At 36.3% G+C, this 15868-nt stretch overlaps 2 protein-coding genes across 2 annotated transcripts in view; one reads left to right on the top strand and one right to left on the bottom strand.

Moving 5' to 3' along the window:
- The first annotated feature begins 213 nt into the window (after positions 1 to 213).
- RLIG1 (RNA 5'-phosphate and 3'-OH ligase 1) lies at positions 214 to 15754 on the top strand. The gene is made up of 7 exons (XM_003927861.2): positions 214 to 418; positions 4826 to 4943; positions 7833 to 7928; positions 8566 to 8682; positions 11256 to 11453; positions 12471 to 12640; positions 13913 to 15754. The coding sequence occupies exons 1-7, from the start codon at positions 329 to 331 to the stop codon at positions 14099 to 14101; spliced, it is 978 nt and encodes a 325-aa protein (XP_003927910.1). The 5' UTR covers positions 214 to 328; the 3' UTR covers positions 14102 to 15754.
- CEP290 (centrosomal protein 290) overlaps positions 14887 to 15868 on the bottom strand; it is a 90194-nt gene continuing 89212 nt past the window's right edge. Inside the window, exon 54 of the mRNA XM_039472306.2 lies at positions 14887 to 15117. Coding sequence (XP_039328240.1) covers positions 14887 to 15117 — 231 coding nt within the window. The remainder of the gene's footprint in view (positions 15118 to 15868) is intronic.

Here is a 15868-nt window from a genome sequence, read left to right as displayed (position 1 = left end):
CTTATTATTTGATCTTATTTAACTTCCCCAAAGAAACCATCGGTTAAAGCCGAGGTGGGGGCGGAGGACGCACGTGGGAACGCACCAGGAACGCATCAGCTTCTGCACTACAACTCCCAAAAGGCGCCGCGGCCAGGAAGCCGCTTCTGGATGGGCGTTCCCGCCCCTAGCTGGGGCTTGGCATGGGTGGGGGTGCCGTGGCGGTGGCTGGGCGCGGAATGTGAGTGGCCTGAGCGCCGCAGGTGACAGCTGCAGGGCTTCTCCCCGCCTGGACTGGACCCCGTTCGAAAGCGCGCCCTCCACTCGCACTGTTTGTGTTGGGCTCATCATGAAGCGCTTGGGCTCTGTGCAGCGGAAGATGCCGTGTGTGTTTGTGACGGAGGTGAAAGAGGAGCCTTCCTCCAAAAGGGAGCATCAGGTAAGGAGCAGCGCTGGGCAGGCTGGGCGGCCCGCGTGGGCTTCTCCCCGCGGCGCTGGCTCAGTGCGAACCCGGCGAGGGCGGCTGTTAGAACTGCCCTGCAGGCCAGGAGCCTCTGTAGGTTTCGTTGGGGAGGTCTGGGTTGGAAGTCTTATATGCCCTGAGTACAAGTCCAGGTTCTTGTACTTTTCTTAGTTGTAAGGCAGGGCATTTGCGAGAGAATTTTCTTGATCAGGAGATTAAAACTTGCCCTCGCAGGGAAATGGAAAAACCACAGGTCAGCACCTATGGGTTTCAGGTCAGCACCTTTTGGGGAAACCTTCTAATCAGATAATTGCCACAGTCCAAGCTTTACTACTTTTCAAAAGTGCAGTGAGAAAGGGGGGATATTATAAGACTTGCTTTACCTGTTATGTCGTAACCATTGGCCGTGTTGACAGTAGCCTAATTAGGTCACTGAAGATCAGACCTCATGTTACCAGTAATTACTTAATTTATTCCAACTTTGGTGTTCTCATCTCAAGGTTTTCTATTGTAGCAACGTGTTTTCTATATAATGCGGTCTCGGTAAATGCTAATGAGTGAATAATAAGTAACCTATATTAAGGCAATTCTTTCATATTGTACTATAAAACGTTGTAGTCTTTGATCAGTAGAATCCCCAGTAATTAGCTGGGTGCTTCCCAACTTTGCTGATTACATACAAAATCCACGTGTCCATTGGAAATCCACCTCACTTGAGTTTCATCACTGGCACTGGCCTTCTCATCTTCTAGACTAAAATGTGTTTAAGACAGATTGTCCTGTTAATCTTTAGTCCCAGCCTGTAGGACCTGACACGTGGCAGGCACTGGACAAATATGTGTTGAATTAAAGAATGAACCCTGGAATCATTTCAGGCCAGTTTTCTATTCACCTTGATGCTTTTTACCTTATAGCATCTGATCTTTTCATTCTTTTTACTGCTGTCACTGCTGTTATAGTTAATATTTCATATCCTGCCCATTGCACTACCTAATTGGTCTTACTTGCCACTCGGTCTGATCATCATCATGTTCTTTCCTCGTCTAAATACCAGTTATTACTCAATGTTTGTAGCATCAATCAGCCTTTTTTTTTTAGCTGTAACAAATAATGTAATCCATATAAAACTTTGTATGTTAGAGCGGAGTAGTTTGTAAAAATATTTTCCACCAGGGAAAATAAGCAGCCCCTTCTCTTACCTCTCTGCAATTAAGAACAGCTTACAGTATTGTTTATAGCATAGCATCTACATTCTTAATTGTAATTCAGGGCCTCCTACTGAGGCTCAGTCTACCCTCCATCCTTCTTAAAGTGAATTCTCTGTTTTAGCCATCTGTTTCATCCAGTGAACATATCAACCACAATCCTGTCTCATATTTTTGCTCAGACTGTTCACTCTGGATCACTTCTAGAATGTTTTTAATTTTTCAAGTCAGTTCTTCTCCATAACATCTTAAATCAACTTAGTCATCTCAGTGATTTCTCCTACCCAGAAATTGTAGAGGGCCACTCAATTGATACTCAGTATTTTAATACCTGTGCTTTTTCCTCCCAGTAATAAAGTCTTGATGACAGGTAGAGAAGGAGAATTTTTTGTACCCCTCAGTGTCTCATGTTGTCCTTTGCACATATCGATAGCAAAGAACAGATAATTGATTTTTATGGAAGAAATGTTTATACTCATCAGGAGCTCCATGGGGCAATCTTCCCCCCAGGATCTTTGATAAATTTAGATACACACACACACATACTGCTGTTAGACCAGACCCTGTGGCCCTACCTCCCTGGGGCAAATTGATATCCTTTGATACCAGCGTCATAAGTTAGTGAAAACCGGTTATATTTTTAAAGTACTGAATCCCTACTAGATGGTTATATTTTTAAAGTATTGAATCAGTACTAGAAGGGGCTAATTTCTTAGTTTACCTGGTTGAAATAGTACATTAGCCTTAAGCACACGCACAGCAGTATGTTTATATTTACAGCGTTGTTTCACTTTGTAAGATGATGTTACTTAAGATATAACTATAGAAATGCCGTAAGTCTTCTTCAGCAATGAAAATGAATTATAGATAAAAATTTGGTAGGAACTCAAGAAACTGTCTTTTTCTCATCCTTGGTGCCCTTTTTTCTTCCTGACAGTAGAAAAGTCATAAATATGTCAACAGCTCACTACTGGTAAAGCTGAAGGGACAAGAAGAGGGTACCCTCAAAGCCAACACATTCAAAGGAAAAACAAAAGGCAGGTGATTCTTGGTGGTTTTAAAAGTGAAAATTCTTAGGGGGAAAACATGAAAAAAAGAAAATCAGCTTCAAATCTTGAGTACTCATTGTGCAAAGACTTAGAACTAAAATGGTACTGAAGTAGATGGTATAACATCGCTAATATGGTACAGTGGGCCAGCATGCCCTATCAGTGGGGCTGTATTTACTGAAGTACCCACGTGAGGTCTTGCCTAAGAGGTGATGCCAGCAGGTCTTACTCCTTTTTTATATTCTAACTGCATAGTCTAGGACAAGGCTGTTCACAAACTAGATGCTCAAACTTTGTTGAATGAGTTACCACAAAGATTTTTAGATCAATGTAAACTCCTGAATACAACTTTCACAGTAAACAATTCATCAGACTACATGGAGAAGTCAGGTAACTGTAAGAAAACTATTGTCAAAGTGAAGCCTAACTCAAGAGTCAAGAGATTTGTTTTATAGAGATTTTTCTTTTGCCATCTTGAACATTTTTTAAGTAAGTAAATAAACCATAGCTGATAAAGCTCAGAAATTTGTTTGTAGTACTGTCATGTCTAATATAACTAATATAAATCACTATTAATGGTAGGAAACCATCAGGGGGTTAACTTTCCTTTCAAGAAGACAATATATTTTCTAAGAGTATTTGTTGAATGTTATGATGATACATTTGAAGATTTTTTTAGGATATAAAACTGAATCAAGGATAAAATTGTTCTGAAACTTAAGAAGCTTTTAAAAGTCTGTGATCTGTAATGTTTAGACAGAGATGGAAGTTCTGTAACAATGAAGGTATACTAATAATAATTGCTTTATGAAAAGGATGAAAATCATGGTTGAAACAACTTATGCTTATAATAGCAGTTGTTTATCATGAAAGTGAGGAGGAAAAACATCTGAAGTTGAGGAGGAAAAAAGGAAATCCAGAAATCCATTTTACTTTGGCTCTTAAAGAAACTTCTGGGTAGCAAATAGAAACTGATGTCAGTTAATATTGGGAAAAATGCACTGAAAAAGAGAAAAGAAGTATGCCAAAAGGTTCTTTTGATACATCTGAATGGTGATGAAGCGGGTGATTCATCTATGTCTTTCTACATTTCGTTTACAGATTTTCTATAATGAGCATGTATTAGCTTTGCAAGAAAAAAAGGTTTAAAAAAGGGCAAAAACAAAGTATGAACTATCTTCCATCTATTTTGCCTGTTCCCTGAGAATTTGACCTGAGACAGGAGTATATTACCACATCCTTGCTAAGACTCCTTATGAATCAAGTCTTAATTGAAAAACACGTTTTGTAGATCACAAAAATGTTTGTGCTTATAAAAAAGGGGGAAGTCTCATGTATTGAGGAGTAGATTGATTCTTGGGAAAACTGAAAATTATGATTGAAAGACACTTGTATTGTATACCAGGAGCACCTATGGAGTTAACGTTAATTAAACATATAATCTAGTTTTACCTTCACTCAGATCTAGACACAGTGGCTGCCTTACATTCTTCAGACACATCAAACAACCTCCTGAATGGGGACCTTTTCTTTTCCTCAGATATTTACATAGTATTCCCTTGCTTCAAATTTGCCACAGGTTGCCTCCTCAAAGAAAGCTTCCCTTTCCACCATTTCCAAAATAGCACCTCATCCCTCTTTCCTTTGCCCATTTGTTTTTCTCTTTAGCACTTGTTTGTCATAGCTGACCTATCATGTACTGTGCTGCTTTTGTCTCCCTCATTAAAATACAAGTTTCACCAAAGACAGGTACTTTTTTGTTCACCTCTGTATTTCCAGTGTTGAAGACAATGCTTAATCCATAGTAGGCATTTAGTAAATAATTGTCAGGTATATGATTAAATATACTGAATGCCTATGCTAGGGTTGCAGTCCTGCAAAGAACAAAGGTGCATAAAGAAAGGTCAATAATTACAGAATTATGTAGAAAATCAAATGTTGCTGTGATAGCATAGAAGGGAGGGAACAATTCAGAACTTCACAGAAGAAATATTTTTAAATCATTCTGAAGGATGAACAGGAGATCATCCCTTAAAACTAATGAAATTAAGAATATTTCTGGTGAGCATGTGTGCAAAAACATAGAGGCTGTCTATCTTAAACTGGTTTTCTCTCTTTCTTTTTTTAAGCCATTTAAAGTTTTGGCAACTGAAACTATAAGTCACAAGGCATTAGATGCAGATATATACAGTGCAATTCCAACAGAAAAAGTGGATGGAACATGTTGTTATGTTACTACCTATAAAGGTAAAATAAAACTATAATATTTACTATAAATATTACTTATTTTTCTTAATCACTTTATAGACTATATGATATGAGATATTTGCTCTTCATAAACCCTTGGAAACCCAAGTATAGCAGCAAAACAAAAAGGTCGCAATTGTTATAGTTTACCTAAATTATTATTGTACTTTCTTCTTGGGGAAAAAAAGATAAACTAAAACATTTACCTAATACCATTTAAGGGCACAGGCAGTATGGTGCTTGATATATCTCCAGTTTGTACAAGTAGCCTCTCCATTTCACAGATAAGAAAAATGAGGCCAGGTGTGGTGACTCATGCCTGTAATCCCAGCACTTTGGGAGGCTAAGGTGGGTGGATCAGCTGAGGTCAGGAGTTTCAGACCAGCCTGGCCAATATGGCGAAACCCTGCCTCTACTGAAAATACAAAAACAAGCTGGGCATGGTGGTGCATGACTGTAATCTCAGCTGCAAGGGAGGCTGAGGCAGGAGAATTGCTTGAACCCAAGAGGCAGAGGCTATAGTGAGCCAAGGTCACGCCATTGTACTCTAGCCTAGAGGATAAGAGGGAAACTATATTTCAAAAAAAGAAAAGAAAAATGAGGCTCAGTGAACTTAAATTAATTTATCCAAGACCGTATGGTGACTGAATGACTGAACTGTCAGTGGGATCTATGTTTGTGGGACCCTTAAGCTTGTTCTTCCTGCATTGGTTCCAGTGGCTTTATTACTTTTGGCAGTGTCTCTTAATTAATTTCATTTTAATTTATTTTAAAAGAAATGCAAATAGAAATTTTCAGTCATTTTAAGAAGAAATATATGGAAAAGATTTTTTTTTTGTGATTATTTTTGGATGGTGAGATTACCTGTCACTTCCAGAAAAAAAAAAAAAAACAGCATCTGGACACATTCCTTGGGCACTAAATAGGCATCTGGACACATTCCTTGTATCAGGAAATTCATCAAATGCAGTAAAATAAATTTTACTGTTCTAAAATGTACATAATATTTGCCATCTTAACCATTTTTAAGTATGCAGTTCAGTGGCATTAAGTATGTTTACATTGTTCTACTATCACCACCCTCCATCTCAAGAACTGTTTCATCTTATAAAACTGAAATGCTACCCATGAAACAACAACTCCTTATTCTGCTACCACGCCCTTTGTAACCAGCATTCTACTGTCTGTCTCTATGAATTTGACTACTCTAGGTACTTCAAATAAGTAGAATCATAGTGTTTCTTTTTTGTGACTGGCTTATTTCACTTAGCATAATGTCCTTAAAGTTCATTCATGTTGGCAGCATGTATCAGAATTTCACTCCTTTTTAAAGGAATGGAATTAATATTCCATTGCATGTATCTAGCACATTTTGTTTATCCAGTCAACCATTGGTGGACAGTTGGGTTGCTTTCATCTTTTGACTATTGCAAATAATGCCACTGTAAACAGATGTGAACAGATATCTGAGGCTATGCTCCCAGTTTTGTGGGTATATATATCCAGAAGTGGAATTACTGGATCATATGGAAATTCTAATTTAATTTTTTGAGGAGCAACTGTACTGTTTTGCATAGTGGTCACAACTATTTACATTTCTACCAACAGTGCACAAAGGTTCCAGTTTTTTAGTTTCCTCACCAGCACTTATTTTCTGTCTTTCTCTGTTTGGGTTGTTTTTGGGTAGTAACCATTCTAATGGATGTAAATGAATTGCATTTTTTATGTTTACTGGTAAAAAGGAAACAAAAGGTCCACTGAACCAGAAATGATAATATAATACAGTTTTAATCTGGTTCTTCATATTACTTATCTGGATAGCTAGTAAGTAGTACAGAATATCAGGACCAACATATAGCAGTTTCTTTATAAACCCTGGATTTGTATATTTGAGAAAACCATAAAAGATTTTTCAGACATTGATTTCTATTAAGAAACTATAGTGTGTATCACTATGCATGATGATGGCAATTACTGAGTTAGAATTTAACTGCTAAAGTAAGTCACAGAACGCAAAGTGACAATGCTTACAAATCCACATTTATTACTGCTAAAGGATACACAATATACCAGTGGTATTAAAAGTAAAGATGTGTATTATAGCCAAGGACTGTCTCACAGCAAGGAGTATGGTGATGCCAGGTAAAAGCTACTATACTTCAAAGCTGCTTTGAAGCCTTGGCAGGACATATTTTCTCAGATCAGGAACCACTTACGTGTTCAGACAAACACCCTGGAACCAGGGAATGCAAAATGGAGTTACAGCTGGGGATTTTTATATATTTGCTGGTTATATAGGTAGGCATCTTGCTGCTAAGTAACCAGCTTCCGCAGCAGAGCCCATCAAGGGTCTCAGACCAGGTGCAAGCTATCAGTCTCACTCTTACCAATAAAGAACACTAGCACAGTCCTGCAACTCCTCAGATCCACGAGTACAAATCAATATTATTAGTATTTTTATACCTTGATCAGGGGTCAGTGCAATGCAAAACAGCTCAGCCTGATTCCAGCTGTGTCAGAATTAACCTTTAAAGCACAGTGTAATGTTTGGGGGGTGGTGGTGAATACAGTTATCTGGTTATGTTTCCATTTTGTAGAGTTAGCTTCAGTTGTCCATAAATTCTGCTTACTCAAAATATGAATATGCAATGCCCTTATAAAAAATATCATATATTTACTTTTTGTCTCCTGCCCTCATTCTTTAGCCACAGAAGTAAGTCTTCTCATAGCATCAAGTACTGCTAGGTGGTATATATTCTTATATTGCATGTTTCCCTTTAGCGTCTTTGAGAAATTAGCCTCCTGTTTATTGAAAAATTCTATTCTGAAATGTCTTTCAAGATAAGTTTTGTTTACTTCATTCTTTTCCTTTTGTTATTACTTTTTTAGATCAGCCATACCTTTGGGCCCGACTAGATAGAAAACCCAACAAACAAGCTGAAAAAAGATTTAAAAATTTTCTACATTCAAAAGGAAACCCAAAAGGTTAGTTTTTAACTTTTCATGTTTAAATAGCTGAAATCTGTGGCGTATTTATTGCTATGGTATTTCTGTACATTATATCTTTCTGTATAATTTAAGCAATTTAGAATACTTTTATATATAAAAAGGATATTATTGAAAATTATAAAGTATTTTCCTAATATGTGTCACTCTATTAAAACATACAAATTACTACATATATATTGAAGTGAGTGACACATTTTATGTAATAGACAAATATGTAATTTTATAAATCAAGTGTAATTAATATTAATTTCTCAGGAAATTAATATCCTTATTAAAATGCTTTTAAATATCTGTAGTATATACACTCATTGTATAAACATTAATGTATTTATGTTTGTATTCATAGTATATTAAAAATTCATGAATCTAATACTTAATGGAATGTTGGTTACTTTAGTTAGACTGTTAAATACTGTATACAAATTGTGTATATGAAATTGAATATTTCAAGTTTTAGTATTCTAACCTTAAGTACGGTCACATTGTGGTGATAATGAATGGAGAATAATTGCATCATCCCTGATAGAGGTTTTAGTAGCTGTTCCCATTTTTATTCTGTTTAGTATTTTATGTTTTTTAAAGTATCACCACATATAACATTATCTCTTTTTAGAATTTTTTTGGAATGTTGAGGAGGACTTCAAACCAGCTCCAGAGTGCTGGATACCAGCAAAGGAAATAGAACAAATAAATGGAAACCCAGTGCCTGATGAAAATGGACACATTCCTGGTACCATGATATCCCTACTAATGCAGTTTTGCATTTACTAGTAAAATGATCAAAATATCCATTCAGTCAGAAATTATAGAATTGAATTTTAATCTGGTTCCCCATTAGTATGTGTAGCACAAAATTTCTGAATCAAATTTATGTAAAGTCCTGCAGTTTATATCAAAGATGCTTCATATCAAGAATGTCCTCTTAGATTTAGAATCTTTTCTAAGATGGCCTTTTTTACTAGCTGTAGTCTGTGACAATAAAGCGTCTAATGAGAATAGCCTTGAGGCCAGGTGCAGTGTCTCATATCTGTAATCCTAGCATTTTGGGAGGCTGACACTGCACCTGGCCTCAAGGCTATTCTCATTAGACGCTTTATTGTCTTATACTCCTGGTTGCAAGTGGATGGATTGCTTGAAACCAGGAGTATAAGACAAACCTGGGCAACATAGTGAAACCCTGTCTCTACAAAAAATACAAAAAATTAGCTGGGTATGGCAGTGTGCGCCTGTAGTCTGAGCTACTCGAGTGACTAATATGGGAATCACCTGAGCCCTGGATGTTGAGGCTGCAGTGAACCACGATCATGCCCCTGGACTCTAGCCTGAGCATTGGACTGTGACCTTGTCTCAAAAAAATAAGAAGAGGGAATAGCTTCCAGGTTCTTGTCAGGATAGATGAGATGATCTAGTCTGAAATGAGATTTCAAGAAGCGTCTATTCCATTAGGGATAACAAATAGTATGTGTGTGTGCGTGCATGCGTGTGTGTGTGTGTGTGTGTGTGTATTTGTGTGTGTGTGTGTGTGTAGATCCCAGAGTATCTCAGAGGGAGTTAAAAATAGTTGTCTCACAAGTTGTTTTTCTTGGGATGGGAAAATTTTGCAAAGGTATGGTGAATAGAAAGGTATCCCAAATTAAGGTTATAGGTTCTCAACTGGCATGTCTTGAGTGCCCATTATGTGAAAAGTCCTCTTAGTTTCTGGTAATACAAAAATGCAGGTCAGAACCCTTGTCCTCAATGATCTTTAATTAGACATTGGGAGAAATCAACCAATAGTAGTATGATTTAAGAACTAACAGGAATGAATACATCAGGTACTACTGGAGAAAAGAGGAGGAAGTGCTCATTCAGCTTGTGTTTAAGAGGGAAGATCAGCTTAGGCAAACTCCCAGGAAGAGGAGAGGGCATGGGGTATTTTGGATATTTTATATAACACTTCATTGCAGCTGGAATGTTCAGGGTATATGACAACATGAAGCGGCTATAAAAGTTGAGGCTGGGCCAGGCGCAGTGGCTCACACCTGCAATCCCAGCACTTTGGGAGGCTGAGGTGGGCAGATCACCTGAGGTCAAGAGTTCGAGACCAGCCTGACCAACATGGAGAGACCCCCATCTCTACTAAAAATACAAACAAATTTGCCGGGCGTGTAGTATATGCCTGTAATCCCAGGTACTCGGGAGACTGAGGCAGGAAAATTGCTTGAATCCAGGAGGGAAAGGTTATGGTGAGCTGAGATCATTGCCATCGCACTCCAGCCTGGGCAACAGAAGCAAAACTCCGTCTCAAAAAAAAAAAAAAAAAAATGTTGAGGCTGGAAGTTTGGTGGGCTCAGATCTTAAAGGCCCTTTTATTCTATCTAAAGGAATTTCAATTTTATCCTGAATATCATGATTTTTAATCAGTGGTAGAGCAAAACTAAATTTAAGTTTTACAAGCAGAACTATGACAAAACTGGGTTGGATTTCACTGGAGGTTAGCAGACCAGCAAAGAAGTTATTACAGTAATCTAGGGTGAATGATGAAGGAAGCCAGTTCTGGCAACAAGAATGAGAAGAGTCATAGCAATAACATTCAATAAACCTGGCATCAATAAATTGTTCAGTGTATATTGGAACAGTTTAATGAACTTGGAACATTATATCCATTGTCCCTGAAGCTTGAGAGAAGGTAAAGAGAAAACTTAATTTTATAAAAAAATTTTGAGGCTGGGCGCAGTGGCTCAAGCCTGTAATCCCAGCACTTTGGGAGGCTGAGGCGGGTGGATCACGAGGTCAAGAGATCGAGACCATCCGGTCCACATGGTGAAACCCCGTCTCTACTAAAAATACAAAAAATTAGCTGGGCATGGTGGCGCGTGCCTGTAATCCCAGCTACTCAGGAGGCTGAGGCAGGAGAACTGCCTGAACCCAGGAGGCGGAGGTTGCGGTGAGCCGAGATCACACCATTGCACTCCAGCATTGCATTAACAAGAGCGAAACTCCGTCTCAAAAGAAAAAAAAAATTTGAGTGCTATGTCTTAGAATAGTGCTCAGTTCTTACTAAGGGTGAATTTTCTGGTAAGAGAACGCTAGGTGGTGCTCTGTAGTGCATAACAGGTTAATTCTATAAAACAGAAAATGAACCCTTATGATTTTTTAAAAAGTAATAAACTGTTAACTTTCCCATTGATTTTTAAAGTAATATATCTTTGTGATAGACACCCAGAAAACATGGGAAATTTACAACAAAAATATAAATTACCTATAGTTTCAATCCAAAGAAAAATGATGTAATAAAAAATAATTTTCTTCTTTATATGATAGGTTGGGTACCAGTAGAAAAAAACAACAAACAGTATTGCTGGCACTCCTCTGTAGTTAATTATGAATTTGAAATTGCCCTGGTACTAAAACATCATCCTGATGATTCTGGACTTTTGGAAATTAGTGCAGTGCCACTATCAGATCTCTTAGAACAAACACTGGAGCTCATAGGAACAAATATCAATGGAAACCCATATGGTGAGTGAAGCCTTTTTCTTGTTCAGTTACAGTAACTGTCATTCATAGAGAACTTTCTAGGGTCAACTTAAAAAACATACCCACACTAAAGAAACGACTAACAAATTTGAGTTAGTTTCCTAGGATTATACCCATTTCTGTTAACACTACATTCATAGAAAAAAACATTAATCCAAAAGGTTGATTTTTATCCTTATTCTTTCCTATAATAGTAATACACAACTATGTATGAAAAGTAATGACTCAGATGTAACGCCCTTGCTTTTTAAAATTCAGGTGAGTTGAGTCAATTGAAAATGCACTTTTCTTCGTTATTATAGCATCAATTTGAATAGCCAGGGATGTAAAGTAAGAATGGCAATGAATACCACGTCAAGTATCAAAATATATATCATGATGAATTGAGTGCAAGTCCTGAGAGCACTATGGGTTACCTTGCTGACAAGGGGATGGGAAGACAGACCTAAAGACACTAAAGCTGCAACAGGAAAATCCTATGTAGAGATAAAAAGTAGATTTCCAGGTACAAAGAAGCTAAGATGATAGTTAGACAAGTTATCAGAGATGCAGTACAGCTCTTTAGCAAACACTGAAGAATAGTTTAAGGTGGCCAGTGCCACACTGGTACCAAAGGTTGGTAGACTTTTTCTGCCAAATGCCAGATTAGGTATTTTAAGTTCTATGGGCCGCTCTTCTGAAAGGAGGTACAGACTGTACTTACATGAGTGGGTGTGGCTGTGTTCCATGGAAACTATTTACAAAAAAAAAAGGTCTAGACTTGGCCTGCAGGTCATAGTTTGCTGAACCTTAGTGGAGAGTACAATAAGGTGGAATTTAGACTTATTGGAATAAGGTGCCAATGCACTTTGGTTGTATTCTTTTTAAGGAACCAACCCAGCCTTTCTACCTTTATTCCTAAGTGTTTCAAAAGACTTTTTATTTGGAGAGGTGCATTTTCTCATTCTTTCTGAAAGTTCCTTTAAATGAGTATGGCTAATGGCAAATTTTTCCACTTAGGGTTAGGGAACAAGAAACATCCATTACATCTTCTTATACCACATGGAGCATTTCAAATAAGAAATCTACCTTCATTGAAGCACAATCATCTCTTGTCCTGGTTTGAAGGTTGCAAAGAGGGTAAAATTGAAGGAATAGTATGGCATTGCAGTGATGGCTGTTTAATAAAGGTAATGACAAAAAAAGCTCAGGTGGGGTTATGCCATCTTATATTCCTACAACAAAGTAGAAGTGATACTAAAATTATCTCTAAAAATGGCAGCAATTCTTATTTGCAGTAAAGAAATTTAATTTTCTCATCCCACATACCACCATTTTTTAAGTGGTAAAACAGTGTTTCCCAGTGTGTATTGTGTGAGGCATTGATCCTAACAGGTGTGCTTCAGAATTAAAGTGATACTATGTATCCCTTGTGAGGAAATTCGTTTTGCACGGTAGAACTCCCTGTGACATCTTATACTAACCTAATTTAACTCAGCATCTCCCAGACTTGAATATAGAATCTGTTGAATAAAGAGTGCCAGGGTAACAGTTGATACATACAGAATGAATTATCTTATACTTTGTTCCCTTTCTGTCTCCTGGACTTCTCTATTTGACCTCTTACAGGTACCTGAAATTCATAATATTCAAAACTGTCCTAGTTGTAACTCTCTAACTCCACATAATTCACTGAAGTAAAAACTTGGATATTAATTTTAACCCCTCTTTTCATTACTTCATACATCTAGTTATCAGTTCCTAACAGTTCTAATCTATGTACTTCTTCTCAACCAATTAACTGTTAATTTTAATTCAAGCCAAGATTCATGCTTTAACTGTCATATCAGTGTCACCCTCCAAAAACAGAATCTTTCAGTTTTAGTCCTGTCTTCTCCATTCTTCACAAATGAATGAGCATATTGCTTTCCTGCATAAATCTGTTCAGTTATATTAAGTATTCATGATCTGGCCCCTGCTTAACTTCCCAGAACTGCTCTTCATCTCTGCCCCCACAAACACACTGACATTGTGTTTGCTCTAACCATGTTTACATGATTGCAGTAGCAAAAAAACTCCATCACATAACATTCCCTTCAATTAGAATGCCTCCTTTCCCACATTTTTCAGGTAGCTAGTCTGTAGTCAGCAACAGACTCTATGATTCTTAAAATTTTTATGGAGCCCCTGATTATGTTCCTGGCATGTTTGCAGGTGCTGGACATACACAGTCAACAAGGTGTCTGCCTTCATGGACTCACATTCTAATGGGAAAGATAGACAATAAACAAATATGTAATATGTTAGGAGAAGAACAGGTATTTCAAAAAAAAAAGAAAAAAACAGGGTAAGATAAAGTAGAGCCTTACACAGTGCCTGGCAGATAGTAAGCACTTAAATATTTCTAAGTGAATGAAAATAGTATCTGTATGCTAAAGCTAATACCTTTTTTCTCTTTCTAGGTCCATCGCCATCATCTTGGCTTATGCTGGCCAATTCCAGATACTTACATGAATTCAAGACCAGTTATTATCAACATGAACCTGAACAAATGTGACTCTGCCTTTGACATTAAGTGTTTGTTTAATCATTTTTCAAAAATAGATAATCAGAAATTTGCTAGACTCAAAGATATAATATTTGAGGTATAAAATGCAAATTAGTTTATTTCATTATATTCTAATCTTGGATATTCTACCATGTTTAAAAATATTTCAAGGTTCCTATTCATTATGAAACATCAGTATGTCTTCTACCATTTGTGAAGAAATGAATTTTCCAGTTTCAAATACCTGTTCAAAATTTTATTCAAAACCAGCAAATTAATTTTAATCTCTTGCCATAAAAATATAAGTTAACAGTGAGCGCCTAAGCTTGTACAAAGGCTGCAGTGGATTCTCTCCACTGTAACTGAGTGGTAATTTAAAGGCAACAATTAAACCAACAATTTAATGTCACTAATTTTCAAAATTAAATAGTTTAAGCTCAATTTGATTTTGCTAGATATTTAACAAAACATATGGCTCAGCCTCATAACCTATATGTCTGTATGTCTACACCTGTATTTATATATATTATAGTTATGATTTGAGAATCTTAACACATGTATAAATATGTATAAACTCCCAATTTTAAATATTAAAATTGCTGAATTTACCCTCATACTCTTTAAAAAAACTTAAAACATTATGAATGTAGAGAAATTCACCAGAGCTTATTGCCTGTTTGATGGCCCTAATTTACTCTAAGTCTTCAAATATATACTTTTATAATAAGTTGAAAATTTCATATAATTTTGTTTATTAAGAATTCCAATCTAAGTATAAAGGTACAAGGTAGTGAGAAGGAAATACTACAGTTCAGAGAATTGCTTATTTCCAGGTAGATTTTAACTTATGAAGTTAATAAATAGTTAAATGAAATGAATAGGTGACCTTTAGTAAATGGGGAAATTAACAGGACTTTCTTCTTCATCTTCAAACTCTTCAGAAGCAGCAACAGGGATAGTTAATTCAATTCCCAATTGTTCTGAAAGTTTTTTTACCTTCTCTTCTAGGAGAATATTCTTCTTTACTTCTTCCTTGTAATTATACTTAAGATCTTCAATTTCTTCAAAAAATGAAGGATCAAAATTTTCCAGTTCTTTTTTCAGCTTTTGTATTTCCTCCTAACAAAAACATTATCTTTAAAAGTTACATATAGGAAATATACATATTTTAGATTTGAATTAAGATTAACTGTAAATCTGAAAGCCAAAGTATTCCTGAGGGGTCAGCTACAGCTATAAAGGCAGAAGAATTAAGATTTCTATTTGTTCCATTGTACAGTGTAAATAACTGTTGTTAACTGTCAAGTCCAATTATCTATTCTACAAGTTGTGTTCTAGTCTTTGACTAAAATTTATCATCTCTTATAGTGGGATTTAATATTTCTCTAAAAGCATATAAGATTCTCTCAATACAGCAATCAATCAAAAAGATTTTGTGATTCATAATATTGAAGTTAGTGTGGTTAAGAGTTTTGGTGTAGACTTCATTTATATTTTCTTTACAAATATCTAATTTTTAATGAATAATGATCAATTTTTTATAAAGTTGTTAATATCAGGGAAACCTCTGGGACTTCTGGTGAAGAAAGAATTCAAGCCTTAGTGACTATTTAGAATAGCCAGTGATCACTAGCTGATTCTCATATCCATGCCTTTTTGTCCTGTTTACAGTCTTAAAAGAGGTAAAACATAGGAAATATTTTTTAAGGGAACTATATCCTTAAGATTCCTGAAAAGAATTTCAAAAGAAACTAAAGACACTTGCCAATGTAACCCAAAACTTAAGAACATACTAATGGCATATATTTGTTACAATTAAAAAATAAATTTACTATTTAATCCTACTTGTTGAGTCTGAATTTTTTGTTAC

The sequence above is a fragment of the Saimiri boliviensis genome, chromosome 7, assembly GCF_048565385.1.
Source record: "Saimiri boliviensis isolate mSaiBol1 chromosome 7, mSaiBol1.pri, whole genome shotgun sequence".
Classification (NCBI taxonomy): Eukaryota; Metazoa; Chordata; class Mammalia; order Primates; family Cebidae; genus Saimiri; species Saimiri boliviensis.
The sequence above is the reverse complement of the archived record's forward strand: the minus strand, read 5'-3'. Positions and strand labels throughout refer to the sequence as shown.